General features: G+C 47.5%; 1 protein-coding gene across 2 annotated transcripts in view; it reads right to left on the reverse strand.

Annotated features, from left to right (window-relative positions):
* Positions 1-1,743: 1,743 nt before the first annotated feature.
* The window catches only part of cd44 (CD44 molecule (Indian blood group)), a 28,999-nt gene continuing 13,196 nt past the window's right edge, over positions 1,744-17,546 (reverse strand). The window contains exons 3-9 of one of the 2 annotated variants that reach the window (XR_004415128.1): positions 17,262-17,401; positions 14,391-14,498; positions 10,201-12,042; positions 8,591-8,698; positions 7,587-7,665; positions 5,141-6,178; positions 1,779-1,789 (exon numbers count right to left, since the gene is read on the reverse strand). Coding sequence is in view for 1 of the 2 variants with exons in the window: in XM_033039257.1 (XP_032895148.1) it covers positions 5,890-6,178; positions 7,587-7,665; positions 8,591-8,698; positions 10,201-12,042; positions 14,391-14,498; positions 17,262-17,401 (2,566 nt within the window). In the remaining variant the exon portion in view is untranslated. Of the gene's footprint in view, positions 6,179-7,586; positions 7,666-8,590; positions 8,699-10,200; positions 12,043-14,390; positions 14,499-17,261; positions 17,402-17,546 lie in introns of both variants that reach the window. The other variant, XM_033039257.1, reaches the window with a different exon arrangement.

Here is a 17,546-nt window from a genome sequence, read left to right on the forward strand (position 1 = left end):
GCTGGATCTGAAATAAAAACAGGGAAACCCTGAACCATTCATCTGTGGAGAGAGAACAACGGTACTAATGTTTCAAGTTGGAGACACTTCATGGGATGGTGCATTGCCATTTTCAATTTCTCTCAAGAACACATAGTCATTACAGCATGGAAATCAGACTGACATTCTTCCTAACACTTCTCATAAACCTTTTACTCCATTTACTCAAACTCCTTCCAGTCACTTGACCAGGACAGCAGTTCTTCAATTTAATATTCTTGGAAAACATGCTTTTCAGCAAAATTTCTCCAATCGAAAATACATTGTGGGTTTTGTCGAACGGGGTGGAGTGTGGTGTGCTATCTGTTACAGTGAAAAGTAGATTTGTAAATCAAAGACTTGCCCCCCAACAAGTCAGAGGCATTATGGTCTTATGGAATGAGCTGCCAGAGGAAGTGGAACACTAATAACATGTAAAAGACATTTGAACAAATACATGGATAGGATAGGGATGTGAATTACACAGGTTAATGGGTCTAGCTTAGATGGGCATCCTGGTCAGCATTGACGAGTTGGGTCTCAGGTACTGTTTCCGTGCTGTATTACTCTCTGGCACCATGACCTTTTAATGTAAAGTCTCAAATTAAAGGCAAGTGATGGGTGATGAAGGTTTTCAGAGATGAATGAATCTGCCTGGAGGAGTTGTAAACAGAGAGAGATGAATGAGGATGAAGGAAAAAGAAAAAGCATCAACTTTGGAACGATGGGATATAAAATGATGCATTTGCTGAAAACCTGAAATAAACGAGGGTGCTGGAAGCACAGAGCAAGTTGCGCAACTTCTGCAGGGACTGGGAAATGGAATTAGCGTGACAGGATGATGGACTTCCATCAGGTTTGCCAGCTTGTTTGCGATCAAAGTGTAAGATCCAAGGTCAGGGGCAACTCGTTTAATCATTTTACTTTTGGTAAGAATGAAAATCACATATTAAACAGCCTTTCACCGGGGCCGAGGTTGGTTCCCAGTATTTGTCTGCCTCAACGTACCCACAAAAATCCTCTCCCACATGATAGTACCTGGAGTCAATGCTCCCAAGTGTTAGTTAGTGTACAAAGGGCAACGAGAGGTCTGGTTTTACATCTTCCTCCTCTGTTATATCTATCTCCTTGAAGGAGGCTAACTGAAAATCTTGTGTCCTTCGAGATGCTGACCGATTTTCTCAATGGGCAGCTGCTCTTCAAGTGCAGAGTGTTGTCTCAGCTTAGCCCTGGCTGGCCTTTGTCAGAGAACCATTACCACTTGACCAGCTATCCTATGCCTTGCCCACTCTGGTGGCCCTGTGATTGAACACGAGATGCGCCCACCCTCGCAACTCTCCACCTCCCAGGTCAGTAGGAGCAAACGGATACTTTAAACACAACTCTCGCTATCAGCAAATAAGCTTAATATTCCCGTTTTCATGTTGTTGCAAATACACGTATCCCGGGAACATCTGGGCAGAATTCCTTTTTGATGCTTCATTTCCTGTGTCACTACATCCGCCTCAAAGAGTTTTGTCCTTAGTAAACGCAGGGTAGAAGATATTCCCAGGGGGCAAATAGTTTATGTTCTAGTTCGCAAATAGGCAAACACTTGAATAGATTGCAAAATGAATAGACTGTAGGATTCAAGCAATTATTTCCTCTCTCTCTCTCACACACACACACACTCTCATACATTCAGACTCATTCACACACACACACACAAAAACACAAACACATATGTGTGTGAATTGTTTTTCTTTATCCAACCGGTTCCATGAATCAAATACTGTACAGGTTATGAATTGTCTTGAATAAATATGCCATTGAAACAATGGTAACCTGTGACTAGGATGAGTGTAGTAATATATACAATGCAGTGACTGGGTGACTACCTACCTCTGGATAGTCACCCTCCTTCCAATCACTCAGCGTTAAACATGGACACCTTTTCACCATTGAAGCGATTGTAATTCACCCCTCTGTTCAAACACCATTGAGCAATGGAAGAAGGGGTAGGATGGTGGGCAGTGAGTGAAGTCGTGGTGTCTAGAGCAGCCGGGGTTACAGAGTGTGAGGGACCGGAGTGCGGGTATGAAATGGGGTGAGTGTGATGGCCTGAGAGGGGGTTAGTGTGGGAGGGGGTGGAGTGGCTGTGAGTGTAATGGGGGTAGTGGGGTGCAGTGGCTGTGTGGGATGGGGACGGTGCCGGCAGAGTGGGGAATGTGGGAGCTGGGTGGGATGGCCAGGGGGTGCGGGAGGGTAGTGGAGAGAGGTGGGGGGCTGTGATGGCTGGAGGGCCGGGAGTGAAGGGGAGAAGAATAACACCCACACTGGAAGAAAGGGATTGTGGAGAGAAGGTCAGAAGGGAGAAGAAGACAGCAGAAACCCAGGGGAGGTGGGAAAGGAGAATGTGGGGACGGGTTGAAGGATAGGGACGGACACGAGATGTCCAGGAAATGTGGAGGGATGAAGGGTAAACTCTACAGGGGGGGAAGGTGTTGGGTGGATGAGAGAGGGAAGATTGATTACAACAAAGAGGGACCCAGCATGGGGAGGGCAATGAGAGAATAAAGAGGGACCCGGCGTGGGGGGCAGAGACCAATGAGGGACTCGACGGGAGGTGAGGGGCGAGGACCATTGGGACTATGTTGAATACTTTTGTAACTTTGTCGGCACCCTCTATGTGGCGACCCTTTGCATACTTGTGTATTCTATGCAAAACTAAGAATTTCACTGTACCAAATACATGTGACAATAAAGATTAATCACCCTGCCTGGTGCATCTCCCTCGTGGTAGAGTTAGAGCCGTCTTGTGTAGCTGGAGGCAAATTAATACACTACTGGAGTCAAGATCGTCCCATCAACGGAAAGCACAAGGCCCCCGACCGCGGGAGAGCACAGAAGGGAAGAGATTTGAACTATTTTTGGCCTTCCATCATAGTGAACAATGTGGAGGAGTCACTGTGGTGGATGTTTATGTTAAAATGTATTTTGTGTGTTCCATTGCTTTTTATTTGTATGACTGATTTGGCAAATGAAATTCCTCGTATGTTGCAAAACATAGTTGGCTAATAAAGTATTATTGTGATTGTGATTGATACTTGCACCTTGCAGTATGTTGCAATTGGTTGAACGGGTCCTTTCATTCAAGCTTCCAGCAGTGTAGGGCATGGCCATCAAATACACTGTGGTCTTGGCTGGCAGGGTGTAGAATTATGCAACTGTACACAATTCCTCAACACAAATGAATCTTAATTATTTTCTGGAATTCGGGGCGGATTTTGACCACTTCAGAAAACATAACTGATCAACCGAGAAAACGGGGCACTTCATAACCAATAATAATTGGATAAAGGAACAAATACTTCATTGATGGGTTATGAGAATGAGAATGAAATAGCTAAGGGAGTGGCTTCCCTTGCTGATCAGCTGCAGAATGGTACACCCTACTGAGCAATGCAAGCAATTGAACTCCCTGTAAATCTTTTTATTAAAAAAGGGGATGCTTTGTTGATTAGATTCGGGAACAAATTCTTCACCTCGTTGGAATGGACTGTGAAATGGGATCTCTGAACAACCAGCGGTGGGAATAGGAAGCCTTGCTGACGGGGAAACAAAGAGGGTGACTGCATGATCAGGCAGATAGGGCAGGTTGGAACTGACCCCAGCCACAAGTTGCTGTCTCTCGTGGCCTGCAGTAACCCCACACCTGGAGACTGCATGACAACCATCCCCAAATCTCCAGGACGGGCTGCCGACCATTGCACATGAAAGGAAACAGTGGAAATGCATCCAAAACATGTGGTGTGCTGGGCATTGGGGCCTGATGCAGTAAAACTATTATCTTGCTCTATACACACACTGAGCATGTGTGGTACAGATAACAGATGACACATAAAGGTGACTTAGAATGCTAGACATTTTGGATCAAGTTCTAAGACAAATGATTGTTCTGTTGAAGTTACCTTTTAATAAAGGAATATGGACACAAACTGCTGGAGTAACACAGCGGGTCATGCAGCATCTCTGGAGAAAAAGGTTGGGTGGCGTTTCAGCTCAGGACCCTTCTTCAGAATAAAGGAAGTTTGTTCAGAAGGTGAACCCTGGACTCCGTGTGAAATGTTTCAGATTGGGGCACCGTTCAGATGGACTGTGTTCAAAGAACACCTACACATCAGTGTGTTAACGGACTGCCGTTACTATTGAATGTAGAACCACCCACGCTGTGGGAACTTGCTGGCATTAGTATTATACATTGCAATGGCCTTTAAAATAATGATACATCATAATCCACAAAGTGATTTGGGATGTTCTACATGGAACATGCTAATTAATTGCAAGCCTCTTTTCATATTATTGATTAGTTGTGCAGCTTGATTCTTCTCTGAATCCAATTTGGGACCGAAGTACATCACTACTTGTTATGGGAGTGGAAGATTAAACTACTAGGATTTAGATCAGGAATATGTTATGAATCAATTACAGGAATTAGACACATTGCCGATTGTTAGTGAGAACAATTGATTATGAAATGTTCTCTATCTCCAAACCTGCTCTGGGAAGGAGAATTGTTGCTGATAACTGTGGAATAGAACACTTTCTAATCAACTACTGGAATGGTAAACATTCCTGTGGTTGCAGGATTGGGATTATGAGCTTTAGGGAATAAAGCAATGCATCAGGCAGCTAACGTCATCTATACCTCAACTAGACTCTAACCTGGCCAATAAGTTCCCTCATTTCAGGTGGTGAGTAAACCATAGTCGATCCCACCCTTCCTCTACACCACACCATCCCAGCAATATTCTGCAAGGCTTTCTACAGACCACGGCTATTTAGTTCCTGTCATTTTCACAGAATTACCGAGCAGATCACCAATTTGTTCCCCATAAACTGCTGTAAATTAACAGATGAAATTGGCAAAGAGCTGCTGGGTTTATTCCACTGCATTCTTGCAGATAAAATAGGTTGAAACACCGAGGTGGATGGTAAGCATTGCATCTTCCAGAACGACTCCACTAAAGTTATCTTCTTTAACCTCTGGGACCTGACTTACTGGACAACTGTGGAAGTGAAGTCAAATTTCAGGAATGGAAATCTATGACATACGCAAGGAACATTGTATGATGTTGGTAACCAGTTTGTGTTGACTACCCAAGCAAGGCCCTAACATTGTAATTCCTGATTTCTTTCCCAACCGGGAAAGGTAGCTGTGATGACGGAATCCTCCCCTCCATTCAATCACCCCTACACCCTAGCACAAGCCACTCCCAGAGCAGAGCTTTCTGATTCTGCTAACTGAAGGAGAAAGGAAAGAGTTGAAGGTGGAGTGAAAGATTTCCTTCTGCATCTCCCCCATTGTAGGGTGAATGGGTCAACATAGCAAGGACTTGCTCATCTCCTTGGTCCTCAGGCTCAGAGTAACAACCATGTTTAAGTGGGAATCCGGTGATGGGGGGAGATGACTGGTGAATAAGTCAATGTCTTGACAATAAAACACTGCACGAGCACAAAAGCAACAGGTTCCGACAGCAGAATAAAGCAAGCCGGCACAAGGACAATCCGATGGAACAGTCTGACGGCAGTCAGATGGAAGGGCAGCCCTGTCCAACACAAGAGTGGCGTGGGCTGGTACAACGGGGCTCGGCCTGGCTGGAGAGCATTGCAATTCAATGCAACAGTTCAATGGTTCAATAGAATGGAAAGGTCTCTCCTTATAAAGGTGTGATGGTCCTTTGAGCAAACTTTGTGAATACTGGCATTAGATGGCAATTCACAGGGCTGATCAAAAGGCTGACAGACATATTTAGTAGGTTGGCACCATCAGTGCCATATAAAGAGTGTGGGGATGAGAGGAATGGCTCCCAGTGTCAGCTCCTTCACCATCTAACTCTTGTGGCTTTGCTCCTGTGTGGTTGCTGTCACCTCTACATCAGACAGTTCTCCAGATTCATCCCTTCTCATTAACTTGGTGGCTTCTGCAGCTTCGGGAACAGCCTCCATGTTGTCTTTATCGATCAGTTGGATCCATTCATCTGATCGCTTGGCGCCATCGTTCAGTTCACCCTGTTTGGACGCATCTCCCCCTCTCCCATTGGCAGTTCCCTTCTCCATGGCTGTGGCCCCATCCTCTCCTTGCGTGGTAATCATCAAGCTCTTCTTCCTGCCACACAACCTGCCAGAGAGAATACAGGGTTACAGCATAGATCTGTGGCATAGTAGATCAAGTTCATAGAGTCGTGGTGTTATGCAGCATGAAACATGCCCATGGCCCAACGCCGACCAACATGCCTCATCTACACCAGTCCCTCCAAACCTTTCCTATCCATGTACCTGTCCAATGTTTCGTTTTAGTTTAGTTTAGAGATACAGCGCGGAAACAGGCCCTTCGGCCCACTGAGTCCATGACGACCAACCATCCCCATTCACTAATACTATCCCACGCACACTAGGGACAATTTACAATTTTTACCAAGCCAATTAGCCTACGTCTTTGTAGTGTCGGAGGAAATAGTACATCTTTGGAGAGTGGGAGGAAACCGGAGCACCCGAAGAAAACCCACGCAAGTCACGGGGAGAACGTACAAACCCTGTTTAGACAGCACCGTAGTCAAGATCAAACCCGGGTCTCTGACGCTGTAACGCAGCAACTCTACTGCTGCACCACCGTGCCGCCCCTTTCTTAAACATTGTGACAGTAACTGCCTTCTCCAGCAGTCTATTGCATATACCCAACACCCTTTGTGTAAAAGTTGCCCCTCAGGTTCCTATTAAATCGTTCCTTCCTCACCTTAAACCTATTTACTCTGGTCCTTGATTCCCCTACTCTAGGTAAAAGATGATCTTATACAGTTCTATAAGATCACCTTAGGATAATGGTCAAGATAACAATATCGATGGATTTGTTTTTCAGACAAGCCGGGCTGAGTAACTGGTTACCAGAGGATACTGAAACATCAGGGGTAAAGAGGCAATCTGGAGAGCGCAAACTATACAAGGGACCAAAGGAACGCATGAATTAGGGAACAAAGGGGGCTCAGGGAACACAGGAAGATCAGAAAATACAGAGAGATCAGGGAAAAAGAGAGGGTTCAGGAATACAGAGAGTTGAGGGAATTAGGAGCTGAGATGTTGACTGCTGCCTCCACTACTTATATCCTTACCAACCCTATTTTCCACGAAGATCCAAAGATCCAAGCGGCTCCTTGTCCTCACTTTGGCCCTCTCACCTTACATGTCCATGGAGTTTAGGACCATGTGGACTCGTATTTTCTGAGATTCAGGATCATCCCGGATGCTGCTGCCTTATCTCGCAGCTCGGGGCTGAGGTCGAGGGGAGGCTTTGTCCCCCAATCCCTCCAGCCCACGGGAGATTCCCAGAATTGTGGACTCTCCCAAGTGCCGATAGGGGCAAAGTTCCCGAGGGAGGCCCGGCCCTCCCTCGGGAGAAGGCAGAAGAATGGAGTTAGGATGGAGAGATAGAGTGAATGGCGGAGTAGACTTAATGGGCCAGATGGCTTATATCTGTTCCTATCACATGGCCTTATGGATCTCCCCCCCCCCCCCCCTCCCCACCAGCTCACCTTTTGCTGTAAATGATCATCACTCCTCCGATCAGGATGATGAGCAGTGACACGATTATCGCCGCAACAATCAGCCAGTCTGAACAAGAGAGAGAGAGAAGGTCAGTCACGATGTCCTAGACCATACCCACCCTCCGACCAGCAGAGCAATTACACTCCCCTAATCCAGCACCATCCCAACTTTGGTACTGCCCGACCAGACGGTTTTCCGGATTGTTGGATGTTACTCCAGTTAATTCCCTAACATATTTTTATTTAATTAATTTATTTTACATACTTTATTTTATTAAGAGTCTGACGAAGGGTCTCGACCCAAAATGTCACCTATTCCTTTTCTGCCTGACCAGCGAGAGTTACTCCAGCTTTCTGTGTTTGAAGTTCTGACCTGCATCTGCAGTTCTTTCCCACACATTTTTATTTCAATTGTTCACATGTTTCACAGTCGTCAGTAAATTCTCCAGTGAACACGGTGAGTTTAAAGGGAGCAGGAAACGTACAGACGTACGCCCTTGCCTACACCCACCCACTTGCCTATACCCACCCCTTTCCCCACACCCAACCTACACCCACCCCACACCCCACAACCAAAGATAGACACAAAATGCTGGAGTAACTCAGTGGGACAGGCAACATCTCTGGAGAGAAGGAATGGGTGACGTTTCGGGTCGAGACCCTTCTCCAGACTCTCCAATGAGAGTTCTGAACGCATCTGCAGTTCCTTCCTACACCTTACCCTTACCCACACCCACCCCCACCCCCACACCCACCCCTCACCCACACCCACCCCTTACCCACACAACCCTTGCCCCACACCCACCCCTTACCCCAGCACCATGAATATAATGGGAGGTCAGGTGCTCCAGGACACAACCTTTCAGCCCTGAGCTCAGCTGGTGCTTTACCTGTTGCCTCTACTCCAGGGAAGGTTCACCCAGCGCCTGTCAATTTGGACAGGGTTGACTAGGATGTGTGGAAGAGAGGGTTTAAGGAACATGGGGTCTTACCCAGGGTGACTGCGGAAGACTTCTCTCCCACCGCTGTTGTTGCTGGCTGGTTCCATAGTTTCTCCTCCAGGCGGTTGTGATCTGGGGCTTTGGTAAAGTTAGGCTGAGCTTGAGATAACAGGGGGGGGGAAAGAGAGCAGTCAATCCCAGCCTCAAAGGGGGAGTGCGATTTGAAGAAAAAATCATATTAAACAGAAAAATATCTATAGTCCAATGCAAATGATTAGATTGCACATGCTGGGACCCCAGGAATCAAATCCTTCCTCAGGGTTTTGGTGATTTACAAATTCAGCAGCGCATGTTCCCTGAGACATTATAACATTTTGGTTTACAATCCACTTATATAATTGATCCATCATTATCTATCAACGAGGAGCTAACAGAGAGAATAGAAGTAATTGGGTGGAATGAGTTTGTTTTAGACAAGAGTGAAAAAGAGAGGTTCAGGTGTCAAGGTAGGAAGGTGAAGGTCATTATATATGGAGGAAGGAAAATCCTAGCATTGACCAGGAGGCAAAGGAGAATATATTAACCAGAAGTGAATAGATTGACTGGCTAAAGATTGATTAAGGTTTAGAGGGTTGAGAAAGCCAATATTAATCAGGAGTGAAAGGATGGAGGAGAGAGGCCAGGCGTTGTTAACGAGGAGAAACGTGGGGGGGATGGGGTTGAAAAGAGAGTCTGTGGTAAGTGGCAGTGTAGGAAGGGAGGAGAACATTGGTGTTAATTAGATGAAGAGAGAGGCAGGGCAAGGTGGTAGTACCCAGTGGTGAAAGTTATGGGGAGGTGATGGGGTATTAAAGTGAGAGTGGTGAAGGAGGGGAGAGCCAGTGTGAACTAGGAGTGATGGTCAAGAAAGCACATCAACACATCTACTTCCATAAAAGCCTTAAGAAGTTCAGAATGTCCCCAACAACCCTCCGCACCACAAAACGTCACCCATTCCTTCTATCCAGCCATGCTGCCTGTCCCGCTGAGCTACCCCAGCATTTTGTGTCTATCTTCGGTGTAAACCAGCATCTGCAGTCCCTTCCTACACTTAATACATGTATTAATCAGAGGTTATGGACCAAGGAGAAAGCTAGTATTACCATGGAGAGAAGGGAGGGAGGAGGGAACCAGCATTACCAGTGAGTGGAGCGAGGAAGGAGAGAATTGCTAATGACTGTAAGAGATAAGGTAAGTTGAGAGGCAGTTAGTAACCAGGAGTGAATGTTGGGGAATACCATTATAAAACAGGAATGAAATGAGTGTGCGGAGAGCTAGGAGTTACAGCAGGAATGGGAAGGTTACTGTTCAACACATGGATAGATGCATTGGCTTTGAATGGAATAAGGCAATAATAATTTCCATAGTAATGTAACTGGAGGTTTAATTTCAAATGATTATGGATTGGAAGTTATCACCACTAGGTCTGTATATGTATAATATACAGTGTATATAATATGTGTATATTTAAGAACACAAGTCTTCAGGGAGAGAATGAGGCAACGGCATATGTGCCAAGAAGCCAACCAGATCACTAGTGGGGGTCAAAAGACTGAACAGACTGTACTGAGTACCATCCAAGCCTATGGTGACGTGGGGCTATAATTATGAGGCAAACTCACCTTTCTGCAGCTTGCCGACTGTGAAAGGTGACATTTGGTGGAGCCGACTTGTTGTCGATAGAGGTGAAACTGTCGATCCAAGGTCAGGAGCTGTGTTGCTTCTTGTGGCGTCTCTCAGCCCAGGGGTGGTGAGCTTCGATTGTACCATGGTGAGTGAAGGAGTTGTATCTGGATGTGTCACTTTATGCTCACTCTGGGCAGTGGGTGAAAGGCCAACAGAGGGCGCTGCTGATGAGAGAGGCAGAGCGGAGGTCATGGACTCCGGGGTGGAGACAAAGGGCATGGCAGCAGTGGGTGAGTGGCCTGGGGTTGTCTCGGGAAGTGTCCAGTCAGGGTCTCTAGTCTGCAGAGTAGATCGGCCCAGAAGCTCCAAGTCCCTCTTTGAATCTGTGGAAGGAAGATAGCCAGTGGGTGCCGCCATCAATTCAGTGCTTGCGGTGAATTCTGAGGTAAAGCCCGTAACGGTGTCCTGTGGCTCTGAACCCCATCCATCAGGTGTGCTCCCACTTTCTACAAATAGGGCAGTCGGCTCCGGAGAAACCGAGATGACCAATTCATTGCCTTGTTCCGTGCTGAAATCCAAGGGGACTACAGTGGGCTCCACATCAAAGGCTTCAGGAGTGCTGCCACTACCCACAGGTGAGCCTCTGAGCTCAGGAGAGGGTGATTTGGAAGGCAGCCACGTTACAGGTAATACAGGGACGGTTGAAAGGTCCAAGGGAAGGTCGACAAGTGCTGAACCTTCCAGGGTGCTGCCACTGTCCACGGTGAGGTCGGTTGGAGTTGGAGAACTGGAAAACTGTTCCGTTCTACTTCGGGTACCAACTGCCCGCTGATGCAAAAGGAATTCCAAAGCAAATACCTCAGAGCTGCTGGACATTTCCTCCAGCATTTCAGTTGGATTTGGAGTCATTGGGATGGAATGCAACCCATCTTGATGAATGCCAAATGTCATTGGGTCTTCTGTGGCTTCAGGGACTTGTGACTCTTCCAATATTGGATTGAGGTCCAAACTGTTTGATTCATCCTTGGGTTTGTCTACCTTTGTGTAGTATCTGAGGCTGTTGTCCATAAATGCAGTTGGACGGAAAGGAGGGTCAGTGGGGCCCATGTCAATTGAGAAAATACTCGATTCATGCGGCTCAGAGTGTGGCTCCCTTACTTCCATTGCATTAAATATTAGGCTGCCGTCTGAAGTGAGACGGAAAGGGGAAGGGGTGCTCCTGATGGTTGTAATGCCCACATTTCCTATTGATTTTGCACCATGGATGTCTATCGTCAGCGGAACCTCTCCCATGGGGTGGACTTGTAGTTCTTCTCCTGATGCGCTATTCACTAGCGGGTCGTTGTACAAAAACAGAGTTGAAGGGAAACTAACTGAGTTGCTCCCACTGCTGGGGAACTCTGCGGAATATTCTGTGGGATGGTCTGGGTCGTGGTCTTCCGACCTCAATGGAATTGGCCTTGTTGACTCGGTGTACGATTCTCTGCCCCCTGCAGATCCCGAGCCATCCATAGCCTCATTGGTATTCCTCTGCAGACCTGGTGATCCAGGGTAGTTGTTCAACACAGATCCTGTCCTTGTGGGAGATGCGCTCACCTCTGCGTTGGAGCCCAGAGTTACAGTGGGCGCCGCTCTGAAGGGCTGTTCGCCAGAGAGGAACAATTCTGTTAATACCACAAGCGGCGAGAGCTCTCGGGTTGATTGGGGCTGCCTCTGTGCTGAACTCTGAGACCTTTGCTCCACAAGTCTAGGTACAAGCGACGATGGTAGTCTCTCTGCTTCCGTTGAGGTGTCAGTAGAGAATCCAACGTCCTCTGTTGACGGATCCACTGTTAATTCTAAATGGATTTCAAATGAAAGGAAAGCAAGAGTTAGCTTCTGTTTCTCAGACTGCTACTCACAAGCACCTCACTGAACCAGGGGCAGACCAGTCAGCTCCTCAAGCTTGCTGGCAACCTCAACTCTTTTATCCCCTTTGCGTTTCAACACCCCACTCCCACCCATCTCCATTCAAAACATCTATCTTACCCAGTATACTGATCTCAGTCTATTGATGCAACTGAGATTGCAGCTCACCACCCAATTGTATGTCTCAGTCATTGTGGGCGTAACCTCACAGAGTGTCACAGTGTCACACAGCTGGGAAACAGTCCTTTCAGCCCAACTGTTGATATTGATCCAGGTGGCTTATCTTAGCTAGTCCCACTTGCCTGCATTTGGCCCATATCCCTCTAAACCTTTCCTTCCCATATGTCTGTCCAAGAGTGAAGGAGAAGGCAAAGAAAACAATTCCTGGAGCCTTACATTGGATGGCAGGAGGCAGTTTGGAATGTTCCCCAGAAAATGGGAAATTGCCGGAACGGGGTACTGATTTTGGATGAACAGCCATGATCATATCGAATGGTGGAGAAGATTTTTACCAAATAACGTTTACTTTTACGAGGATGTTTCCGTAACCGGCTTCCGTCTCCGCACTATTATCCTATGGAAATCACCATCAATCTCTGTAGCTCACCATAAAAAAGCACTTGTTGTCACAAACACATCACTGCCAACCTGCAGTCTCCACTACACCCACGCCATTGGTGTGAGTCTTTTCTACAAACTAACCACTATCATTGTGAACCTGTTGTGCACATCATACACAAACACAATCAATTTGAGTCAGTAATGCCCACTAAATGCACCAAAACCCACAATCACTATATGTCGTCACAGACAAGCTAGTCACAGTGTGTCTATACTGTTCATTACACACAAACACAATCACTGTGAATCAATAGGCCTATTCCCACACACATCACAATCCCTGTGTAGTCGTAGCATTCATTATTTTGCAAACCTGTTGTCATCACAAAAAAAACCACATTCACGGTAATAGCACAATGCCCATTACACACCCGCACAATCGGTGCCTGGCTGTGGGGTTCATGATTCACAAACCTGAGTCCTGCTGTGGCCATTACACAGAAACATGATCACTGTGAGTCTACAGTACCCACCACCACAATCACAGCATACCCGCCCGCAATGGCTATTACACACAACCCACAGTCATTGTAAGCCTCATATCCATGTGTCCACATTACAGATCCGGCTAGAGTGTTTAGTGTCGAGATACAGAATGGAAACAGTGTATTGGCCAATAATCCATTACACATATCACAAACCAACCTGACTCTAAGTTGATCACCAATGTTATCTGTACACACAGGAGAACAGTGAGCATGTTATGAGTAGATTAATATATTCCAACATTGTGCCATTATACTCATTATATATTAATGTGATCTGCTGTGATTAATGGACATTATTGATCAATGTAGACACACATTGCAATGTTCTATCCACGATGGACTGTATTGATCGAAGGAGATAATCCATACTGATGCACACGCACTCAGAAACATACGCACACGATTACACACACACACACAGATGTACAGACACAGACTCAACGCACCCACTCAGAGGACACACACAGGCACACACACAAAGCATACACACAGGCACACACACAGGCATGCAATCTACCCATAATCCACACAGCAGATGAATGTGCACCTACAAAGACTAAGAAACAATGTCCATTATCCACAGCTGTTCAAGCGGAGACTATCTAGTTAGCGGCTCTACATTAGTACATTTCAATTAGCATCATACTGGGAAGACGTAACGAGTGATACTTTAGACATGCCACGTACATAGTTGTGGAATGAATAACAACGCCAGTTCTCTGCATGGTTACAGGCACTGGCATCAGGAATAGCTGAGGGAGAAACAGCAAGCTCCAATGGTACCTTTAGTTTTTAATTTACTTTAGAGATACAGCACGGAAACAGGTCCTTCGGCCCACTGAGTTTGCGCCAACCAACAATCCCGCACACTCATACTATCCCACCCACACTAGGGACAATCTACAATTTTACCAAAGCCAATTAACCTATAAACTGTACACCAGCCATGATTAAATGGCAGAGTAACCTTGATGGGCCAAATGGCTGAAATTTGCTCTGATCGCTTATGATCGTATGATCTTTGGAGGGTGGGAGGAAACTGGAGATCCTGGAGAAAATCCACCCAGGTCAGGGGGAGAACGTACACAGCGCCAGAAGTCAGGATCGAAAACCCGGTCTCTGGCACTATAAGGCGGAAAATCAACCACCGTGCCATCGTGCCGACCTACCTGTGGAGTCATGTACACCCATGGCCATCCATGAGGGGGTTGGAAGGTCGTAGTTGCGGCTCAGGCTGGGGTGGGGTGGAGTCATGGAAGTGGAACAGATTCTGTCATCTGAGTGAGAGAAAAATCATTGTTCAATGCTGATGTTATCCCCACATATCACACAGCAACAACCCCGTCAACATGCACACTCACACAAAACTGTACATGCATGACATCAATCAATCAATCAATCAATCAGTTTTATTCGTCACATTGCACATAAAGTGCAAGTGAAATGAATTTGTCAGCAGCGGTACAATGATAAAGAACACACAAACACAATAAAAATTTAACACAAACATCCACCACAGCATTCATCACTGTGGTGGAAGGCACAGAAATTGGACAGTCCTCCTCCATTTTCCCCCGTGGTCGGGACCTCAATCCTCTGCAGCCGTCGCTGCGGGCGTCCAGATGATAAAAGGACAAGGTAAAAGTCAAGGTAAGTCCAGGATTGGCTCTTCCCCAACGGAGACCGCGGCTTCAGGTTGGTGTAGGCCGCAGGCCGGCGGTCGAAGATTTAAAGTTCGCGCCGCAGCCAGAAGCACCGCAGACTGCAGGGCCGGCGGTCGAAGCTCCCCTCCAGGGATCCCCGGTGATGGTAAGTCGCCACCGCGCCCGCGGTAGAAGTTGGCCACGGGCCGGCGGTGGAAGCTTCTTCTACTCCCCGGGTCCCCAACGTGAGATCCCGTGCCATCTGGCTGCCGGCTGCCGCGGGCCAGCGAAACGGAGCGATCCCCTCCGGCGAGCCCCAGCAAGGGTTCGCCCGCTCAACGCCGAGAGTCCACCCTGTGCCCGCCGCTGAAGCCCCGGGCGCGTCTCTGGGAAAGGCCGCGCCGATCCTTGTTGTTAGGCCACGGGGGAGGCGACCTGGAAAAAGTCGCCTCTCCGTGGAGGAGGCGACCAAAGCGGTTTCCCCCTCACCCCCCCACACCACCCCCCACACAAAACACATAGAGGAACATTAAAAACATACATTAAAACATACTAAAAAAACAGAAAAAGTAGAATAAAACGGACACGCTGCTGACAGGGCGCCTGCTTGCAGCGCCCCCACCGACCTTGACATACACATTACACTACAAAACCAACATACAGCACACACACTCACAGACACACACCTACACGTACATATACACACCCATACATTCATGTGCTCACGCAGATACACGTACCGTACACTCACATACAAGCACACACAACCACACAAACTACACAACTCAAATACAGATACCTACATACACATGCATACACACATACTCAAAACATACACACACATGCTCAGCACACACCCAACCCCCTACACACACACGCACACACACACTTTGTAGGTTACGTCGAACAATCTTTGTTCGAGGCGTACCATGGCTCTATCCCCGACCTCTATCCCCGCTACATCAACGACTACATTGGTGCTACCTCGTGCACCCACACACAACTCACTGACTTCATCCATTTCACCACTAACTTCCATCTGGCACTCAAATACACCTGGACCATTTCCGACATTTCCCTACCATTTCTTGACCTCACTATCTCCATCACAGTTGATAGACTACTGACCGACATCCACTATAAACCCACTGACTCCCATGGCTATCTGGACTACACTTCTTCCCACCCTGCTTCCTGTAATGACTCCATCCCCTACTCTCAATACCTCCGTCTATGCCGCATCTGCACCCAGGATGAGGTGTTCCACACCAGGGCATCGGAAATGTACTCATTCTTCAGGGAATGGGGGTTCCCCTCTTCTACTATAGATGAGGCTCTCACCAGGGTCTCTTCTATACCCCATAATTCTGCTCTCACTCCCCATGCCCCCACGTATCAAGGGCAGAGTCCACCTTGTCCTCACCTTCCACCCTACCAGCCATCACATACAACAAATAATCCTCCGACATTTTCGCCACCTCCAACGGGATTCCACCACTGGCCACATCTTCCCATCTCCTCCCCTGTCTGCTTTCTGCAGAGACCGCTCACTCTGTAACTACCTCGTCAATTTGTCCCTTCCCACCCAAACCACCCCCTCTCCTGGCACTTTTCCTTGCAACCGCAGGAAATGCTACACTTGTCGCTTTACCTCCCCCCCCTTGACTCCATTCAAGGACCCAATAAGTCTTTCCAGGTGCGGCAGAGATTCACCTGCACCTCCTCCAACCTCATCTATTGCATCCGCTGCTCTAGATGTCAGTTGCTGTACATCGGTGAGACCAAGCGTAGGCTTGGCGATCGCTTCGCCCAACACCTCCGCTCAGTTCACATTAACCTACCTGATCTCCCGGTGGCTCAGCACTTCAACTCCCCCTCCCATTCTGAATCTGACCTTTCTGTCCTGGGCCTCCTCCATGGCCAGAGTGAGGACCACTGTAAATGGGAGGAGCAGCACCTCATTTTTCGCTTGGGCACCCCAGCGGTATGAACATTGACTTCTCTAATTTAAGTATTCCCTGCTTTCTCCTCCCCTTCTCAGTTCTCCCTCAGCCCACTGTCTCCGCCTCTTCCTTTCTTCTTCCCCCCCCCCCCCCCCCCCACCCTCACATCAGTCTGAAGAAGGGTCGCGACCCGAAACGTCGCCTATTTCCTTCGCTCCATAGATGCTGCCTCACCCGCTGAGTTTCTCCAGCACTTTTGTCTACATAATGGAATCTCTCTTTGATCATACGGAAGATTATCCGTTTTGATCTCTTTATAATGAGGGAGTTTCCCCCTCAGATCCCTTAATTCGACGGTTCTCCATCATATCCCTTCATGACAAGCCCCCCCCCCATGGGAGCTCTGTATAATGAGGGACCTTTCAATAGTGGTCGTAGAAGAATAGTCACCCACCTGTTTCTCTGAAGCAGAACACATCGTACTTCATCTCCTGCGGCCTTTGAACTGTGTAGATGCCGGTGAATTTTTTTCCACATGAGGGGTGAGCTTGTATGCGAGGGAGAGCAATCAGACCGCCTTCGATCCAGCCATACCTGTAGGACAAGGCAAATGAGAGCTGAGAGCAACTTCAATACGGGCAACTCACGATCTCAGACCAGTGAACCCTCTGTCCAGCTGGTCAAACTCAGGACGGGGCTACAAGGGAGATCAACTGAGATCGGCCTCACTAAAGGATTC

Source organism: Amblyraja radiata, chromosome 20, assembly GCF_010909765.2.
Source record: "Amblyraja radiata isolate CabotCenter1 chromosome 20, sAmbRad1.1.pri, whole genome shotgun sequence".
NCBI classification, from domain to species: Eukaryota; Metazoa; Chordata; class Chondrichthyes; order Rajiformes; family Rajidae; genus Amblyraja; species Amblyraja radiata.